Source organism: Mixophyes fleayi, chromosome 6 (assembly GCF_038048845.1).
Source record: "Mixophyes fleayi isolate aMixFle1 chromosome 6, aMixFle1.hap1, whole genome shotgun sequence".
NCBI classification, from domain to species: domain Eukaryota; kingdom Metazoa; phylum Chordata; class Amphibia; order Anura; family Limnodynastidae; genus Mixophyes; species Mixophyes fleayi.
In genome coordinates this window covers 183,960,779-183,983,040 of record NC_134407.1, presented here as the reverse complement: position 1 = coordinate 183,983,040, position 22,262 = coordinate 183,960,779, and the positions used below count along the sequence as shown (strand labels likewise).

Sequence of the window (22,262 nt, the reverse complement as noted above, 5' to 3'; positions counted from 1 at the left end):
ACAGAAAAATAGACTGTTTTCCAAAGCATGCTCAAAGGATACATGATTTTCGAGTCCAAGAAGCTGCTTAATAAATCCTAATTCCCCCACCAATCCTGATTACTCGCTCCGACCGTATTTGAAAATCTGATTTACACATCTATTATTTCAGCCCGAGAATGGGCAGAGTAAACGATTCCGGTCTGAAAATAGGGTCAAATACAGTAGTAACGGGAGGGGAATAGGCTTTAATGTAGGTCTTAAAAATAATGATACTGTATCATCATCACAATTTATTTATATAGCGCCACTGATTCCGTAGCGCTGTACAGAGAACTCACTCACATCCGCCCCTGCCCCATTGGAGATTACAGTCTATATTCCCTAACATACACACACAGACAGAGAGAGACAGACAGACTAGGGTCAATTTTGATAGCAGCCAATTAACCTACCATTATGTTTTTGGAGTGAGGGAGGAAACCGGAGCACCCGGAGGAAACCCACGCAAACACAGGGAGAACGTACAAACTCCACACAGATAAGGCCATGGTCAGGAATTGAACTCATGACCCCTAGTGCTGTGAGGCAGAAGTGCTAACCACTTAGCCACCATACTGTATATATTCGTTTAGTAGGGCAGCAGGGCTGTCATACTATAAAATCACAGAATATTCTTTATAATATTGACCTAGGAAGGTACCCTATGAAACAACAGAATACGTTGGGTTTATTATTCAGCAAGTTTGTTGCCCAACATGAATATAATGATTTAAGTTCCTTCTTGGTAGGGTTACATGTATATACTGTATAATGCATGCTCATGAAATGCACCAACGTTCTCACTTTATGGCTAATATACAAAGTATAAGGTGACCAAACAAATTAATAATATCATATTTTATATTGGTGTGATATCAATATATCCCAAACTGAGCTTATGACTATGAATAAACATGTTCTAGGTCAATAGTTCATAACTACCGTGCTGCCAGCCATTTGTTCCAGAAACATTTACTCTGCAGTTGATCATGTTTTGTTTTGTCTATATCCTCCCCCTCATCTGCTGGCAGCTGCTCTTTAAGGCCGGTGGTTCTGTTTACAAAGGAGAGAAAGGGGACGTTCTGCTAGCATTTTCATAAAACACCAATAAAACATGGCTCCTGAGTTTGGTGTGAGGAAGGACAATGCACTCTAATTAGAAACTTGCCCGGTATTAAGGCGAGGTCCGCTAGTCAATTTTGGTTTGGTGTTTTCAAGACACCAAAGTAGTTTTTATGAAGTTTTAAAGTGTTCCTGTCATGCAGGTTTCAACAATCTCTAGATCCACTCAAATAAAGTGTAAATGCAGTTTGAACACAGTGGGCCTGATTCGTCTTGAAACGCAATGTGAACGCAACTAGCGTGTAAGATAATTGGATGTAACGTGCACCCACGTCTGCCCGTATTTAAGTATCTCAAGAAACGTTTCCATATGAATCTGGATATAAGTATACTCTGGCTATACGGTACTTGCGCACACAGACACAACAGACTGCTGGACATTCATATGTGCAATTTCAAGTCCCATGCATAAAAAATAAAAAAATCTATGAAATAAATCACCACCCTTGATGCTATTATCATTAATAAAAAAAAAATTTTTTTACATGAAATATTTAATCACAGTACGTACATAAAATGCATTTTTATAGTTCATCTAACTCGTAAACACATGTTCTGGGACCCCATACATGTCAGTCATCACTATCAGTCGGCACTTACACTTTCCCTTGTAGCTGGTTCAAATGATATGCCTAAAAAACAAGTACTTAAGAGAAGCTCAGAGCTTGAATGGGACGAATGTGCATGTGCTTGCCCTCGGCCCACCCCTTATTGTACATTATCTATGTGCGTCCGGCCCTTCCAGCCCCAGTTCCGACCTTCAAGCTGTAGGCAGTTGGAAGAGTCAGTTGACATGAATTGAATGCAATCGCGCTCACTGGCGCATGTACAGTGCAATTTCACGTGAGATTACGGCACTCAACGGGACTTATGTCCGACGATGAATCAGACCCCGTTACTCTAAACCTAGGACAGGATTTTGATTCATTCTTGCAGGTCAACTCTTGGAAAGTTAGGTGCTTGTAGTGTTTTGATAGTGTTATGGGGCTTGTTTGGCTGTGAGTGAGTTAATGTAACGCATTTATTGGTTTACTTCTCCTTGTGGCTATTAGGAGCCAACAGGGGCCGATTCAACATTTTTGATCAATAAAAATTGACAATCCAGGATGAAGAGAACGAGTCCTGATGGATTATAAAAGCAATGGAGAATGAGAGGCTTGGAGCATTGAGTCTTAGTTATTTCTGAATTTGTGATATGTCCACATGTCCACCTCCCCAACCAAATACAATAGGCCTGTTTGCTTCTCAATACCTGAAGCTGCTAATTGTCAATGAGTTGATACATTTGTGGTGTCTTATTCCTAGAGGAGAGATGGGAAGAGCATTGTATGTAAATTGTAGGCACATTATTATCACACTCTGAGATTTGCCGTCTGTTAAATCTGACTGCTGAACTGAGACCAGTACAAGTTACAACAACATTCCTTTAAAAAGTACCCTGGATTTCCATTTACCAAATCTCATTCCAATACCAAGTTCACGTTAATTAAGTATGATAAAAGAGCAGTAAAATGGCTGGTGAACATTCATTTATAAAATTGTACTTTAACATGCGCTGCAATGGACGGGCTTCCATTTTCACTTTCACCAAAATTAAAAAAAATAAACTTTAAAAAAAATAAATAGTTTTACTGAGATGAAATGGTAATAGAGATAAGAGGACAGCAGTGGTATTGGTATTAGTTATATAAAGAGAAGACCTAAATTCAATTTTTACCAGATTTAGGGCTTTTCTTCCTCTGAGAAATAAACCCCTGTATTAGTATTTGTGCAAATAAGCAACAAAATCTCATGAATTCTTGGTACCCACTAAACAATGTATTTTGTTGCTACATCTCCTTTCTGTCATTAACATGCTTCCTTTAGGCAGCGAGCTGTGCGCAAAACAATGGAGGTGTTTGGAGGAGAGGAGAGGGGAGTATGGGACAGCCTAGAACATCAAAAGCGCTAGGCACGCCCCCAGGGGTGTGCCCCCGCCATGGGGGGAGGGGCACACCATAATGACATGTTACACCCCCTGTTGGGAGGTATGCACTAATTATAGTATGCACATGACAGGTCTGTTTCAGCTGAGCTAATTTCTATAGTTTTTATTTAAACATAAAATATATTGAATGAAAGGTAAACAAAATGTAATATTATTGAAAGGTCAAATAGTATAAAAACATTTGTACATGTTGATAACAACAATTAATCTGCAGCTTTTGTATTTAGTTATTACATTGAAGTGAACAATTGCTACAATCATATATAGTATCATCTACATAATGTCCACCTGATATATATTTCTCTCTCTCAGTCTAGCAGAACCAAAGCTTCCCGTGCCCAGGACTACTGGTGCTCAAGTGATTTTTGTTCCCCTTGGCTGTCTCCCCCTGCAGTCTACTGGACTGATGACTGGGTCAAGTTTATATGATTGCTGGTGTTTGCTCGACTGCTGGAAGGTAAACACTACTTGAAAGGACCAGAAATCAGAGATCACTGTGAAGAATGGTCAGTACTGACAATGTTTCGTATACCTGATGGACCTTGAAACTATTTCTTGGTATGTTGGACATCTGAAGTACAATCAGTTCTCACCATATATTCCTCATAGTGATCTATATTTACTTCTACTCCAGCTGTTCTGGTGAAGGCAGTGTGGGGCATCACACAAGGAGATGCAAATCCAGCCATGAATGTAAGCCCTTAGGGTAGTGTCACACAGATGCTTTGCACGCTATAGTGATGTATCTCAGAAAATGTAGAATGCAATATTTTCTGACTTTAATTTCTCTCATTTTAAAGGGAAGGAATCTTCCAATTTCACTTCAACTGGTCACCTCAGGAATTATTTAGTGCAGGTGAAATTGCATTGACTTTTCTATTCTACCTTTGGGGCTACTTATTAATTAGAGAAAAGTGCTAACTCTGGCCAGACATAGGGCTTCTCCCTTTCTATCAAGCTCTCCCTACCGGTGATAGCTTTTGTCGGCACATGGGGAAGCCAATTTAACATGGACAGGAACGGTACATGTACTGCTGCTATATTTCTGTCACTATAGTCATGTCAAGGTGGCGATAGCAGGAGTTCATTACAGGAAAAAATGCTTTAGTATTTAAATAAAGATTTTATTCTTAATTTAATATATTAACCTATTTTTTTATTTTTCTTTTACATATTTTTTATATATATATATTTTTACCATTTTTTCCTTTTTTATTGACTTTGGAATTGAAGCCCACGTCCAGACTTCCAGTTCAACTGCGTGATACAGCAAGCTCGGCACACATCTGATGTCCTCATACACTGTGGGTGCAGATATCTGCTGAGTTTCTTAAGAGCGGAGCCGTTCTCTTTCGTCTGCATGTAAGAATATTTCTCCTGTCCATGCTGATTTCTTTGCTTCTCCACCCACTCTGGGAATTAAACTGCTTTATGATAAGGATCCTGAGGTGGGCAGCACGGTGGCTAAGTGGGTAGCACTTCTGCCTTACAGAGCTGGGGTTATGAGTTCAACTCCCGACAATGACCTTATCTGTAAGGTGTTTGCCTGGGTTTCCTCCGGGTGCTCCGGTTTCCACCCACACTCCAAAAACATACTGGTAGCTTAATTGGCTGCTAACAAATTGACCATAGCCTCTCTGTGTGTGTGTGTATGTTAGGGAATTTAGACAGTAATCCCCAATGGGGCAGGGACTGATGTGAGTGAGTTCTCTGTACAGCGCTGCGGAATCAGTGGCGCTATATAAATAAATGGTGATGATGATGATGATGAAGAGGTCCTGAGCCGCCAGGGTGCAGATATAGGGTTTGTGGTGTGGTTATGTGAAAATTTTCAAGCACAAGGGAAAACCTAAGCATAATACTACCCAAAGTGTGGTAATGCTACTTGTGTTGGACATATAGTGTCTCCTTACCTCTGCTATGTTAATCTCCTTTACATGTGGGCAAGAAAGTGGCCTCCCTTTAAAAAACATCATGCCCAATGGGTACCATGTCCGGGATGTTACAGAAAGGTTTTTAGTGTATTGTACTAATTTTAATAATAAAACCATATAAATATTGTAATATCACACAACATAAATACATTTTTGGGGGAATTATTCATGTTACTTTATTTAGTTGTGTCTTCAACAACAAGCGCTAGCTCATTGTTACCCTTGTAACATCAGGCAGCGCAGGTTGCAGTTGGCACTGTTATGCGGATATCTATTTTACATTCTTATGTTCTATGCGGCCTCTCAATTCAGTTAAGCCAAAAGGAAAAAAAAATGATAAACATGGATTTTCTAAATGGAAACTTGTGATGCAAAGAGGCAAGGGGAGAATCATGCAAATTCATAACATGCGATCTGTCCTGCAAAGCTTGATTTGCCAAACATGCCCCATCAGACATTAGGTCCATTCTCTCCTTCAATCACCAATCAGCAGAGAACACTCATACATATGCATTGAAGACAATTAGACTCTCAAACTGAGGACACTGCAGCTTGTAAAAATCAGCTTGGATAATAAACATTTTTTCTCTGTCTATCTTAATTTTCTTTTTCCTTAACATTTGAGATCTGGCTATTGACTTAAAAAAGTTTTGAGAAACAAATAGCTGCTCCTGCTTCATATATTATGATCAGCAAACAATGTAGACAACATGGGGATTATGTTGAACCTAAATTGCCTTCTTGGCGTATAAAACGCTTCTTTACTTCTGAGCAACCGCACAAAGCACTAATTCCGAAATTAGTGGTTTGCGCTCATGCTCAGGTGTAAAAAAGCCTGTTATACGCCAGGAACGCAATTTGCGTTCAATTTACCATACTACATGATTTACTAGCTGTTATGAAACTACAAGTCTCACCATGCCCTGTCTGATGTTCATTTGCTGTCCACAATCATATCAGCTGCCTTTCAGTCAGTTTAAATGACGCACTCATTAAATAATTTATAAATCTAACAGACATAAAAAGAAAAAATTCTGGCATTTACTTTAAACAATCCATACAATCCATCATGAGGTAAAATCTGAATAATAAAGTAGATATGATCATACATTTATATTATTTGGAAATATAATAGTTCACCCTGATATGATGTACAGAATATTTATGATTTAGACATATAATGGTATCAAAGTGATAATGACCCTATGGAGAACTCACAGTCCAATATTAATTATTTTGAAGACGCAATCTCTATTGTTATTTCCATTATGAACAGATAATCCAATGTGCATATGCAATCTGACCCTGAATTTTCTACCGGGCTAAATGAGTTGCTAAGGGCAACATTACAATATCACATTTGTATAATTTAATTAGATACTCATTAGAAGTAAAACAAGTGTATAATTGTTCAGCAAGGTGGAATGTAATTTTACCCTGCATTGGTATATGATGCCTGTTTTTATCCAATTTTCCGTCCAGTTATTCTAGATTTTGTAGCATTTTGTCATTACTTGGACCAATTTAATGTGTTTGTCCTCTGTAAACTTTTTCCTCAACTTGATACTAAATATGTTATGAACGTATCCATACCACTTGTATTGTATGAATGCACTTTCAAATTCCTATTGCTATTGTATAGTTGTCTCATTTAGTCAATGTCACTATTAGTTACAAAAGTCTAAACTGTAATATCACAAAGACTCATCTTCTTATCAGTCTTGAACTGGGCATTCAAAAACACACAGAAAAGCAGGAGATCTAGACTGAAAACAATATGATGATCAGACTCTAATCAAATGCACCTAAAAAAATCTGTAAAATTTTACTCAAAAGCTGCCGATACATTAAACCACCAGTAAAACTTTCAAATCAGCTCTGTTCTTTTGTTTTTTAGTAAGAACAGGAGGATGATAAGCAGCTGTCCTGGCATAATCTTGATCTAGCGCAGTATTCACAGAGAGTAATACATCTTTATTAATATGCCCTCACATTTGGCTATTTCTGTAGGGGGTTATTTAATAGATACCTAAATATTATGCAAATTGCCTTATTTGATCCAAGGTTTCAAGATACCAGAGCTGATACAGAGTTGACCGCAATTGCGGCCAAATCCCAGGTCCAAATTGCGTTCACTAAAAAAGACTCAAATTGAGTTCATTAGCTGCAACTATCGCAAGATATGTGCAGGTCTGCAACAGTAGCATATGTGCCTAGTTTACGCCTGGCATACGTCACATACACTTACGCCCATGTTTAGAACCATTTTCTGTTGTTTGCAAAATATATATTTACTGTACGCAGCCTACATTAGAACGCCTTTTCCGTCCCGCCATCTGGCCTCCCCAGATGCAAGGTGGCAAGATATGCTACGCTAATTGGCGTAGTACTCACTCTGCATCAGCCACGCTATCCTTTCTTTTCCATCTGTAGACAAATCATGGAATATCTACTGACCATATAAGACTGCAACATACTGCAGGTCTATATTATTATTACTATTATTAATAATAATAAATATACCTTACAGTTACATCATTGAACATTTAGTAAGGTTAAAAACAAGTCACAATCCATCAAGTTGAACCTGAACCACCACAGAACATGGTGATTCAGAATGAGAAGACTGCTCTACAGAGGAATGCTTCAACTGAACTGCAGAAGACATTATAATGAACCAACGAAGGTAAAGACCATACACGTTCTAGCTCTACCAAGCGAATATAAAGACCATACACATTCCAGCTCTACCAAGCGAATGTAAAGACCATACACATTCTAGCTCTATGAATAAAATAATTCTTGACTCACTGTTGGCAGCTGAGAGGAAAGAAGGTGTCCTTCCTGGCTCAACATGTTAGAGACCATGATGGCAGGTAGGTCCATGTTCTGGTATGAGTAAGCTGGTATCAGGCTGTTTGGAGGGAGGCTGTGACACAGTGAATGATATCCAGACTCATGGTCCACCAAATGCATGAGAGAGTGCTCCGGTAAATTTGGTGGAGTGATGGGAGGGATCTCGTAGTCTTCATTGCTTTCATTCTGATTGTTGTATGTCTGCAATTAATAAAACCATAATTAACCATAACAATTTTTAAGTATTTTTTTAAGTATTTGCCCACCCAATGTTTTTTTTTTCATACTTGTAAGTTGTAAGCATTTGAAAAACAAATAAAGCTACTATATAGAGATTTATGGATCATATCTAAATATTTATTTATATCTAGATATTTGATCCTCTATCAATTTAGTACTTGGGAAAACTAACCAGGAAATATTAAATCATTGCATAGACATTAACAGAAATATTCACTTGAAAAGGAAAAACAGGCCGAGTAAAGCAATAGTATATGTAAAGAGCAACAACCACGATGTTGGCCCACACAAATATTTAAAGGACAAGTAAATCTGAAATTTACATTTGACATACGCAAACATGGGGGTAAACATGAGATGTTCAGTCCTTCTCTGATTTTCTACTACTGCCTTATTAAAAGTAAAATTTACTTATTTCCTGCACACTATGGGCCTTAGTCATTAAGGAGAACAAAGCATAAAAAATGAGTAACTTTGCACCTGGGCAAAACCATGTTGCATTAGAGGGGGAGGTAAATTTAAAATGTGGGGACAGATTTATAGTTGGGATAGGGCATGTCCTAGATCAACTTTAAATTTCAGTGTAAAACTAAATGTATCAAGTGTGCTAAATGAAAAAGCAGCTAGTATTTTCCTTATGTGCAAAATAATAAGCTAATTTGCACCCCTTGCACTGTAACATGGTTTGTCCAGGAGCAAACATAATCCTTTTTTTTTTTTTGCTTTGCTCTCCTTAATGACTCAGGCCCTACATCACTTTCAACAGCCCCTACATCACATCAAAAAAGGTATAGCCAATGCCCACAAGTCTTATAAAGTGTAAAAAGGAGAAGTGATATAGGACAAAGTTGAAATGATAAAGCATTGCATGTCAGTTATGCTGTCTGTTATACTTTATGAAAGTCTGTGTATTGCTAAATAATTCAACTGGACTAACTGATAAATATGTACTGAATTATATCTAACACATAGAGGTCTTTTCATTACTCTGCAGCGATAAGGCTTATTTTCTATTGCCACAAAAATCGCTTATTGAAGCAATTTATCCATGAAATATCTATTTTACACCTGTTTCTTTCGAAAACACACTAAAACAACCTTTACTAAATATTTTTAAGATTTTTTATTACTATATAGAACCCATAGCCAGTTTTATTATTAGAGAAAGAAACATCTTCTTAAAGGAGCAGTCCTATACCTCACACCGTTGACAATCTGCCCAAGTCACACCTAGATATAAATATATATATATATATATATATATATATATATATATATATATATATATATATATGTTTGTGGTCTAACTGTATAATCTACTGTAACCATAATACAGTTTTTGTTACTATAGCAGCTCTATAATGTTAATATTTCCTAGTATCCAGGAAGTGGACAAACAAATGAGAAAATAACATAATAATATTACAATGCATTGTAGGTATATCTGCACAAACATTGCCCATAATAGAAATGCAAATGAAGCGTTATCAGCTCCATGTTGGTGCTGTCAGAGTAACTCAACACTACTATAGAATGGGGATCTTAATAATGTGCCTATTGTGACAGCTGCACATTCATTTTGGAGATAATTACCTCCAGGAAAAACCCTGGAATCTGTCTGCTTGCTTTATTAGGTGTAAAGGGCCCATGTTTGGAAAGAAATTAGATTTAACTAGAAGATATAAAAAGTGAAAAATATGTCTTTACATAGTTCTGCCACACTGCATAAAATCACTTATCTCAGGCTACTGGTCATGGACAGTGGCTTCCACTACTCCTCCAACCCTATTTCCCAGACCCTCTGCTATCACATAACATGGGTTATTTTAGATTATATTTATGTATGATGTATAGAAAAAAAAATCATTGACTTTATATGACAAGAAATGACTTCTTACTACTCTCACAACCTCCAGTCTAACAATCTCAACAGGTCACAGCGACCTGTTGTATGAAAAACACATTTGCAAGTCTCTGTTAATGGAAATAACCACTCAGTAACACCGATTAGCCAGACACCATCACACAAATCCCTTTTATTTAATGACATCCTATCTGGACACATATCCTTCTCTTTTATTTATAATAGTATGTTTTGGTGTCTGCTACGATGTTGTACATTAAGTTATTTTTTTATAAAGTGTCTCAAGTGGGAATTACTGTCCATTTCAGATAATGGCCCCTACTTATTATCATCATCATCACCATCTATTTATATAGCGCCACTGATTCCGCAGCGCTGTACAGAGAACTCACTCACATCAGTCCCTGCCCCATTGGGGCTTACAGTCTAAATTCCCTAACACACACACACACACACACACACACACACACACACACAGACTAGGGTCAATTTATTAGCGGCCAATTAACCTACTAGTATGTTTTTTGGAGTGTGGGAGAAAACCAGAGCACCCGGAGGAAACCCACGCAAACACGGGGAGAACATACAAACTCCTCATTGATAAGGCCATTGCCAGGAATTGAACTTATGACTTCAGTGCTGTGAGGCAGAAGTGCTAACTGCTAAGCCATCATGCAGCGATAACACATGTATTTTTTGTGATAGAAAATGTGTTACCGCCACGATGTTCCAAGAAAATGTCGTAGAAGCAGCTGAGAGATACTGTCTGACCAGTCTGGGCTTCCAGGTTCACTTAAAAAGAAAAATAATAATAATTTGCAGCCATTCGCGTTTGAATAATGCTTTCTATTAAATAAAACATTTTTCTTTCAACTAATATACCCTTCTACACCATTCTGAGATGGCAATAGCAATAGGAAGATTGCGGCGGTATATGGATCCTTGTTAATAGGATTCCCTATGCATTGTGATTGCATCAGCCAAACATTAGATTTACGACAAGCTAGGAGCATTTACAGACAGAAACATTCTCAAAATTTGTACTTTTTTTTTCCTAGACTACAGTTTAGGTTTTGATCGCAAATGTCCTAGACATGTAAAGATAATTGACCGATATCATATCGATGGCTTCAGAACAAATACTATTTACTTGTCATCTTTACTGAATCCTACAAATCTGTAAACTTGACATTTAGCCTCCTTACACCTGGCATGTCGCCACTCTTCCTGAGCCTATTTCCCTGGATTTCTTCCAATTCACATTGTAAACCATTTACTGTTAGGAGTAAATACAAATAGCTGGAAGGTGCAAGTTGCCCATTAGTAAAACCATCTAATGCTGCAGCGTGGGCAAGTTTAAAATGTGCAGAGTTGTGACGGGGGAACATCCTAGTTCAACTCTAAACTGCAATATTAAAATAAAGCGGCCCGGGATGTGTGCTACTTGAAAAAGCAGCCAGTATTTTCCCTGGATGCAAAACAAATTACATTTGCACCCATTGCATTGCAGCATGTTATGTGCAGGTACAAATCTGCTCTCTTTGTAATCAGCTTAATTACACTGAAAAACGCTTATAAACCTGGTTACACAACAACCAATGCACTATATCTAGAGAGTATTTATATGACATACAAACAGGGGAGGGCTGACAAATCATTCTGCAGCACTGCACAGAGAACTCACTGACATCAGTCCCTGCTCCATTGGAGCTTACAATCTAAATACACACACACAGACTGAGAGAGACTAAGGGCAATTTAGTAGCAGCCAATTAACTTACTAGTATGTTTTCGGAGTGTGGGAGGAAACCGGCGCAGCCGGAGGAAACCCACGTAAACATGGGGAGAACATACAAACTCCTCATAGATAGGGCCATTGTTGGAATCGAACTCACGACCCCAGCACTGTAAGGCTGAAGTGCTAATCACTAAGCCACCGTGCTGCCCACAGATGCCCCCTGCCCCCCAGCCCAGCCTGCCCTTGCATACAAGTACATACTTACATTATTTTGTACACAATGTTCTGAAGCATGAACAGCTGCATCTATGCTATACTTTGCAACATTGGCAGAATTAAAAACAGCTTTACCATCAGCCATTTAATCCAGTCTAGGTTACAGCAATTGGAAATTTAGTGAGAAGATGAGAACAGAACATTGCATATTGGGTAAATGAAATGCGTCATGTTGGATAGCAAGCTTTACATAGCATATGCCTCTTGGTCACATAAAAGCATCCCAACTGGACAATCAAAAACTCATATTTTAAAGGTTAGCCTTTATAGGTGCAGCAAAATAAATATTGCAATTCCATTATGGGACTGAAACGAGAAGTACAGTCATGGCCAAAAGTTTTGAGAATGACACAAGTATTGGTTTTCACAAAGTTTGCTACTTCAGTGTTTTTAGACCTTTTTGTCAGATGTTGCTATGGTATACTGACGTAAAATTACAAGCATTTCATAAGTGTCAAAGGCTTTTATTGACAATTACCTTAAGTTTACGCAAAGAGTCAATATTTGCAGTGTTGACCCTTCTTTTTGAAGACCTTTGCAATACGCCTTGGCATGCTGTCAATCAATTTCGGAGCCACGTACCATTCTTACCTAATCAATACTTGGAGTTTGTCAGAATTTGTGGGGTTTTGTTTGTCCACCTGCCTCTTGAGTATTGACCACAAGTTCTCAATGGGATTAAGGTCTGGGGAGCTTCCTTGCCATAGACCCAAAATTTCGATGTTTTGATCCCCGAGCCACTTAGTTATCACTTTTGTCTTATGGCAAGGTGTCCATCATGCAGGAAAAGGCATTGTTCTTCACCAACCTGTTCTTGGATGGTTGGGAGAAGTTGCTCTTGGAGAATGTTTTGGTACCATTCTTTATTCATGGCTGTGTTCTTAGGTAAAATTGTTAGTGAGCCCACTCCCTTGGCTGAGAAGCAACACACACATAAATGGTCTCAGGATGCTTTACTGTTGGCATGACACAGGACTGATGGTAGCGCTCACCTTTCCTTCTCCGGACAAGTGTTTTTCCAGATGCCACAAACAATCTGAAAGGGGATTCATAAGAGAAAATGACTTTACCCCAGTCCTCAGCGGTCCAATCCCTGTACCTTTTGCAGAATATCAGTCTGTCCCTGATGTTTTTCATGGAAAGAAGTGGCTTCTTTGCTGGCCTTCTTGACACCAGGCCATCCTCCAAAAGTCTTTGCCTCACTGTGCGTGCAGATGCACTCACACCTGCCTGCTGCCATTCCTGAGCAAGCTCTGCACTGGTGGTGCTGGTGCCCCGATCCCACAGCTGAATCAACTTTAGAAAACGGTCCTGGAGCTTGCTGGATGTTCTCGGGCGTCTTGAAGCCTTCTTCACAACTATTGAACCTCTCTAATTGAAGTTCTTGATGATCCGATATGGTTGATTTAGGTGCAATCTTACTAGCAGCAATAGCCTTGCCTGTAAAGCCCTTTTTGTGCAAAACAATGATGACTCCACGTGTTTCCTTGCAGCTAACCGCTAACCATGGTTAACAGAGGAAGAACAATGATTTCAAGCAAGACCCTCCTTTTAAAGCTTTCAGTCTGTTATTCTAACTCAATCGGCATGACAGAGTGATCTCCAGCCTTTTCCTTGTCAACACTCTCACCTGTGTTAATGAGAGAATCACTGACCTGATGTCAGCTGGTCCATTTGTGGAAGGGCTGAAATGCAGTAGAAATGTTGTTTTTGGGATAAAGTACATTGTCATGGCAAAGAGGGACTTTGAAATTAATTGGAATTCATCTTCATGACATTCTGGAGTATATGCAAATTACCATCATACAAAATCAGGCAGCAAATTTCGTAAATAATATTTGTGTCTTTCTCAAAACCTTTGGCCATGACTGTATATGACTGAAGAAGTAATTACAGTATAGGAGGTGAATGTCCTGTGATCGGCTTGCTTCCTACCATGGGACTACCAATTTTATTAGGGACCTCCCACTTTTGCTGATGACCCAGGCTGCCCCACAATTAATATTGCAATTTTGCAGATGTGACTCCAACCTCTTTGGCAAATTTAACAGCACACAGAATTAGAAAACATTCTGATAATTGTTCTTATTGTAACAAACCTTCAAACATTTCTGATTGAAAAAATCAGGACACATTAAATTATGTGTCAACCGTCAAGGCTCATCCCTGCCCACCTGTTCAGGCCGCAATCTTCTTTGTCCCATAGATTGTAAGCTGGTGACCAGGTCCTTCTGACCTGTTTGTCTGCATTACCCAGTATTGACTGTTGCTATGTTTCTCCGCCCAATTGTAAAGCGCTACGGAATTTGCTGGCGTTATATTAATAGATGATAATGAGGATGACGACCACACACTGTTTGCCCGCAGTTAAAATGCATACATTCTAACACTGGATAGAGAGAAAAACATTTGGCCTGATGTACCCAGCCCTGGCTAAGCTTAGCCTAGACCATGCCCCTAAACTCCTATGCCACAATCACCGATATCTGTCAAAAAGTGGGGACTGTACCATCAAAATAGTAAAACCTTACTTTTGGGGAATATAAAGATGGGATTAGTCTGAAAGCAACTAGACCATTGGAGTATATGTGAAGTGGTACTGTAAAGTAAGAAATAAATATTTTAAAAAATGGGGATTTTTGGGTCTATTTATTAAAGTGTGAAAAGTACTATCTTCAACAAAAATGGGTGTTTTAATGGTAAATTGTGGTGACAGACGATTTTCACCCTTATTGCCACAATTTTATAAATAGACCCCTATGCCAAGGACAATAATAACCAGAAACAGGGATTTTTTTAAACCCGAGATTATACTCTGCTTACGGTAGTCAATTGTGAAATACTTTTTACCATAAAATGTATCTTATAAATCTTCTGAAATAAATGTGCGATAGAATATGAATCAGTGTACTCGCTATAAATGCAACACTTGGGAATGGCCGCCAGGAATGGGTTAAGCAGGCAGCTGGAATGTAATAGAACAGACAAGCTTGGAAACATGTTCTAATGGATACACTAATGGAATGGCCTGTAATCCGAGGGGCACATCTACTATTCAGAAAATGCATCACTCGGACTGAATATTTTATATATTGACTTTCACATACCACTTCATTGTGCGTGCAACAGAGCATTCTGGCATGATGTGTAATGCAGTATACATGTATGGATGATACAAACACGGGTACTGAGGCTGGTGTCTGGATAAATACACACCAACGCACCTTTATGCATCTGCTCTCCCTTGCGTTACGCTATGTTCACACATCCTGCTTCAGAGCATCTTGAACACTTGTTTTTACTTAAGTCCTATTTAACACAATACAAGTCTTTGACCATGCTCGTGGCTAAATTTCAAACACAGAACTGACAATCAGGGCGCTCCCTTTCTTGGAGACACAAGGTCATGCCAGAGAGTTACAAATAAAACATTGGGGAGTCACAAGCATTTAGCTGATAAGAAGGACACCTGCAGCCACTGACAAGAGGTATTCTGTTATATGCATCACAACGGGTATAAAATAGTTCAAAGAATTATATATCACATTACACTCTCCCCCCACTGCCTGATTTAATTATCAGGGGTCTGATGGTCGTTTTCCTTTGCAGGAGAGAAGGATATAAATAGTTTAATAATCACTTATATGAAACTAATGTATCTAATGTATCATGTGAAACACAAATGATAGACATTTTATATATATATATATATATATATATATATATATATATATATATATATATACACATGCGGAGGCTTTTAGTTACATGGCATCTTGAGGCTGCAAGGGCATGCTGGAACTTGTAGTTGCACAGCCCCAGGTTGAGGCTTCCCACACAAGCTGAAGAGCCACAGTCTACTACCGGACTGTAATGTCTTGGAAAATAGATTCAAGTTAATGCATTTTGTGGATTGTTTTGTCTGTTTTATAGGTATTACAAAACCATTTCATTTTCTAGTGGACTTTCATATATAGTGACACAATGGAAGACTTAGGGGTAAATGTATCAAGCTGAGAGTTTTCTGGCGGGTTTAAAAAACCAATCAGATTCTAGCTATCATTTATTTAGTACATTCAACAAAATGACAGTTAGAATCTGATTGGTTGCTATAGGCAACATCTCCACTTTTCAAACCCGCCGGAAAACTCTCAGCTTGATACATTTACCCCTTAGTCTGAAAACTGTTATAGAGGTATCGATGTAGAAAAGGAGGTGTTGCTGATAGCACTTACTTGCCTACTCACCCGGAATGTCAAAGAGACTCATGAATTTCGGGGAGTTCTGTGGGACTCCTGCGAGTGTAGGCCACCCTCCAGGATCCTGTCTGTCCTTCTTGTAAGTATTGGTGGCGTGACGGTGCTATTTTCATCATTACGCCCTTGGTCCCCGATACAAGCAGTGCATCGGGCAATGGGTTTGTGATGACGCTATCCGCGCCAACAGTCCTTTTTGAGTAGGTGCCGATGACACTGTTTGTGTCACCATGGCCCTGCTGCTTGATGATACGAATCGTGTAGGCAAGTATGCCATAGCATCAGATTCTAAATGTCATTTTTCTAGTAGTTTATTAGTTGGAGCCGGAACAGTTTAGGTACATATTAGTTAGTTGCAGTAGCAGCAGTTTAATAATGAGGCAAACGGGGCTGCCATGTCAGGGAATGTTCTCTCCAGGGAATGAAGGCATAGATCACAAGAGGATTCCGTTCTAAAATATGAGGGTGAGATGATAACTGCTCTAATGTCATTTCTCACCATAGAACATAATGACTGAATCAATAATGTGGTCTGTTAGTAGCAGTTCCACATTCAGAAGTGAACTGTCAGTGCTTATGTTGTGGGTCAATGTCAGTGATATAAATCCACTGAAATTGGAAATAATAAGAAATAAAGAAACACGTTCTCAGGTCTCAGTCAAAACTATGGTTTAAAAGTGTCAAGCTGTGTGTGTCAACACTTCAGCTAGTGTCCTTCTTCTGATCTGAATATATATATATATATATATATATATATATATATATATATATATATATATAAAATTTGTAAAGAGGGGTGCAGCAGTTATGGGTGGGCAGCACGGTGGCTTAGTGGTCAGCACTTCTGCCTTACAGCACTGGGGACCATGGCCTTATCTGTGGGGAGTTTGTATGTTCTCCCCGTTGCGTGGGTTTACTCCGACACTCCAAAAACATACTGGTAGGTTAGTTGTCTGCTAACAAATTGACCCTAGTCTGTCTGTGTGTGTTAAGAAATTTAGACTGTAAGCTCCAATGGGCCAGGGACTGATGTGAGTGAGTTCTCTGTACAGCGCTGCGGAATTAATGGGGCTATATAAATAAATGGTGATGATGATGATATATATATATATCAAATGTTAAATATATAACATGTGAAAAGAGGGATGCAGCAGTTATGGTATCGATGTAGAAAAGGAGGCGATATAACAGGTAAGTAATAATAATACAGTTAATATTTCTGTAGCGCCACTTCTCTTGTCCTATATTGGACACCATTTCCCTTGATTGTTCCAATCCTCTATGGACAAAAACATGTCAGGAGCCCCTTTCCTTCTATATGCTTTGTGTAATTCTCAGCATCTGTTATTCTGACATGTAGTAACACATAAACTGTAAGTAGCGCTATTAAATGAGAGAACTATTGAGGAATCTATTATCTAGAATACTTTCTTTTGCTACTATAGACCACCATCCCTAAAACATACCTAATTACATTTCAAAAAAACCACTGTCTTTCCCCAAACCGCTTCCGGCATCCTTCTACTCGTTACATTGTTTAGCGGTGCTCCTCGCAGTGACTTTGAGTATGCACATGGTGATAATTTTTTATGTGTATGGCATTTTCTCTAAATTATAGCAGATATTTTATAATTAAAAGGGATATGAAACTTGTATTTAAAACACAGCTTATGGCATTCAACGGTGACCCACGCCGTCTTCTCTCTCCCTCATCCTGGGCTTCCCTTTGCCCTGACACCAACAACCTTGTCCCCTGACACTCTGCGTTGTCCTCTAACACTCTCTCCCTGTTTCCCTGACACCCAAGCCCTGGATCCTCTCCCATTACACTCTCACCCTGTTTAAAATAAACACCAGATTCTTCCAATTTTATTTTTTTTTACATTTTAAAAAGCAACAAAATAATAATAAGCACTGCATCCCCCAAATAAATACTTAAAGCTGGAAAGCCTAGGTGTGTTAATAAATGCTAGTGAACTGATGGCTCTGCTAAAAAAAATGGTTGCTTCCTTTGTGAGTAGATAATGTGCTTACCTAAATATATGGTAGAGAGGACACAGGTCTGTCTACTTAAGAGGCATTAACTTGGGCCTTATTTGACCCTACTAATTACCATATATTTCTTTCCTGTTTATTAACTTTGACTAGTAATGGCATAACTATCGGTGGGACAAGGCAATGATGCCAAATTGTACCTATGCCTCTAGGACTCCACACATCATCATTTATTTATTGATATACTAAATAATAATTATTATAATAATAATTCCACAGCATTGTACAGAGAACTCACTCACATCAGTCGCTGCCCCATTGAGCTTACAGTCTAAATTCTCTAACATACACACACACACACACACACAGGGAGAAAGAGAGACTAGGGTCAATTTGATAGCAGCCAATTAACCTACTAGTATGTTTTTGGAGTGTGGGAGGAAACTGGAGCACTAGGAGGAAACCCACGCAAACACGGGGAAAACATACAAACTCCACACAGATAGTCCATGGTCGGGAATCAAACTCATGACTCCAGTGGTGTGAGGCAGAAGTGCTAACCACTAAGCCACTATGCATACCAGTGATGCTGTGATAAAGCTTTTTCATGGCTTTTAATACAGTTAATAAGAAAAGAAGGTAATTTTACTTGTTAATGATGGTCCTAGCTTAGTTGCACCAAAGGTAGTGGCCATTTCAGCCTTACTATCAGCATAGCCTTAGGTAAAACTATAGTTTTGTATTAATGATATATTTTCCAGGTATAGGCGTCCTCTCTTTTCCTACCACTTTTGACCTTGAGACTGGGAGAAAAACAGTAAAAATGGAAATGCAGAACTTGTACATATTACATTGATGCAGATGTGCTACTAGGCAGTAGAATATAACTGCACTTGCAAAACTAGAAAAAAAAAGGAAAGAAAAACAAGATATGTATACTAGAATTGCAATCATTTTTATGGGTTGTGTTATCGGAGAAATGGTTATTGCATTTATAAAAAAAAGAGAGAGAGAGACTTCTGCGGAACGATTTGATAAAAATAAGGAGAGACAGATGCAGTAGAGAGAGAGAAATGGAATTTCTATGGCAACCGTTTTTATTAAGTAAAATCATTTCAGCGAATGCATTATAGAGCAACTGACGTTATGAAAAAAAAAAAAAGAGCTTTTTTTTTTTTTTTTTTTTTGAAGATGAGGCAGAATACATTTTATCCGCAGTAAGATGTTTAGAGTTGGTAAAATGACACAATTTGCAGTTGCTGCCAGAACACCCTTTACATCAATGGTTTATTTGGAGTTGTTTGGATTATAATTCACTAATTTTCTTTGCGTAGAAAAAAACACTGCAGGGTTGTTTAAAGGAGAATGGAGAAGTAGAGGATCCTATGGAAAATTATCTTTAATATTTAACCCCTACTGAACATATGGAGACCTAAGCATTAAGATTACCGTATGCTCAGTACATACTTTCCAGCAATAGAAAACAGTTTCCAGGGGTGATTAGCTGGAGATTCAGATGCTGAATATTCTATAGGACACAACACGTACACATCCTGACATATGATCACTGGATATAATCATAGCGCCATTCTATTACACTCTATACAGACATGGGGCACTACACATACCCAACATGGCTTGATCATTGGACATTATATAATTCTATTACACTCTATATAGACATAGAAAATTAAACTTACCCAACAGGACATGATCATCATTATCATCATCACCATTTATTTTATATAGCGCCACTGATTCCGCAGCGCTGTACAGAGAACTCATTCACATCAGTCCCTGCCCCATTGGAGCTTACAGTCTAAATTCCCTAATATACACACACAGACAGACAGAGAGAGAGAGAGACAGACTAGGGTCAATTTTGATTGCAGCCAATTAACCTACTAGTATGTTTTTTGGAGTGTGGGAGGAAACCCACGCAAACACGGAGAGAACATACAAACTCCACACAGATAAGGCCATGGTCGGGAATTGAACTCATGACTCCAGCGCTGTGAGGCAGAGGTGCCAACCACTAAGCCACCGTGCTGCCCAGATGACTCCATATGATCATAATACAATTCTATTACCTTCTATGCAACTATAGGACACATCACCTGACCACTGGACATGATCATAATACTATTGTTTTACGCCATACCTCCATATGTCCAGATTTTGTCGGGACAATCCTGAATCACGAACCTCGAAAGAGATGGAGCTCACACCACAGTGGGTCAAAGGGGAATGTTTCTGTGCTGATCACGGCCAGGTTTGGGCAGAGCCTAGTCGAGGTTTATTTGGTCTTCATCTATCAATGTTGGGAGATAAGAATTTGGGGAAACTCATAAGCAAGCGGGAGAATCATCAGGAACAATCCAAGGTCAGAACACTGGATCTGGAACGCTGGAGTAAGATATGAGCCTAATACTCTGGCACACGTCTGTGCTAGAACAGGTTTATATAGTAGAGCTTGAACTTGGTGGGCAAGTGGTGACAGCCAATCATATAACTGGCTTTTTTAAACCAGTAGAAAAGCCACACACTCGCTCCTATAGCATGCAGCATGCTCTGAGGATCTACTAGTAAGCCGCGGACTGGCAATAGGTAGAAAACAGCAACGCTTTTGTGAGGAGGAAGAAGGCAGCCATGCTGACTGTTGGGCCCAGTGAGTGACCTCCAGACAAACATACTTTGTCTTTTGGAGTATCTATCTGTGCTTCCAGGAACTGGAGATGTTGGGATTGTGGGGTTACAAAAATGTTGTGATTGCTAGTTAGGCTCCTCCCACTGAACATGGTTATATATTGGATAATGCATTCCCTACTATATATTATATAGTTTTTAGAAGTCATTGAGAATCTCTGTGACCATAATAAAAGTAGAAGGCTGTAGGTGGCTTCTAATATCCATAATAAATTAAGAGTAGTAGATGCATTATTCCTTATAATGCAAAGTTTTCCTAGTGAACACTAAAGCGATGACATCAAAATTCACTGATTAACAGTGATGACATCAGGACTCCCTGTTTATATCAATATTATTTAACGGGGTAATACATATATTAATAGTGTACTGTACATTTTTAATACACTGTTCACATAGTTCAATTTTTGCTTTTTTACACTACATTTTTTTCCTACGGTCTAATTTTACCCCCTATTACCATTTTTCAGTTTCCTACTCCCATATTTTATTCTAAAGTAATATTGATTGCGTGATATCTTAATGGAGGAATTACCATTTGTTTAAATGAGCAATCATGTGATGTTTACAACAAATATTGAACCAGAACCATTAGACTTTAATTGTAGGGATCTAGTGTTTCAAATGTCACATATAATATAAATTATACCTTGTATTGGATAGAGCTCTGAGACCTGGGAAACTCATTTGTGCCAGGTTACATATTTTTACCCATATTATCCGTATCTGCCAACGTTCACACAGGCCTGGGAGGACTGGTGAAGTTCTGTACTTGTATCTATTTAAAAAATAATAATATTCCAGTCCGCTTAAAGCTGCCTCTTTCCCCAGTCAGAGCCTGGGGGGGGGGGCTTCTCTATATAGCACTTTCTCTTGGGTCTCCTCCATTCCTCTTATAGCTCTGGCTGAAAACCAGACAGGGGGGTTTGAGATGAGTGGGACCAATCACATGCTGCAATCAAGTCCTGACTCTCACACCTTCACGTCACCTCTACTTCAAGTTAATAAACTAAATTGTTTTGGCGCTTATGTATGACTGAACCGGCAGAGCTCCATTACAAATGGCTGCATCCCCCGTTGCTGCGGTTAGGTTGTGGGGCACCTTTGTAATATATTTTATCTAGGTGGTAGCGCGGCTTTAGAAATAAAAAAAAACGTCCAACAGGTTTTTTTTTACACGTACAAAACATTTTCCTGTGTAAGGTTGTAATTGAAATGTATGAAATATTTATCATTTGACTTATTGACAATGTTCTCTTTGTAGATT

General features: G+C 38.7%; 1 protein-coding gene across 2 annotated transcripts in view; it reads right to left on the bottom strand.

Annotated features, from left to right (window-relative positions):
- The window catches only part of TOX2 (TOX high mobility group box family member 2), a 99,022-nt gene that overhangs the window by 32,984 nt on the left and 43,776 nt on the right, over positions 1-22,262 (bottom strand). For both annotated transcript variants that reach the window (XM_075177534.1, XM_075177535.1), the window contains exon 3: positions 7,876-8,121. In XM_075177534.1, coding sequence (XP_075033635.1) covers positions 7,876-8,121 — 246 coding nt within the window. The remainder of the gene's footprint in view (positions 1-7,875; positions 8,122-22,262) is intronic.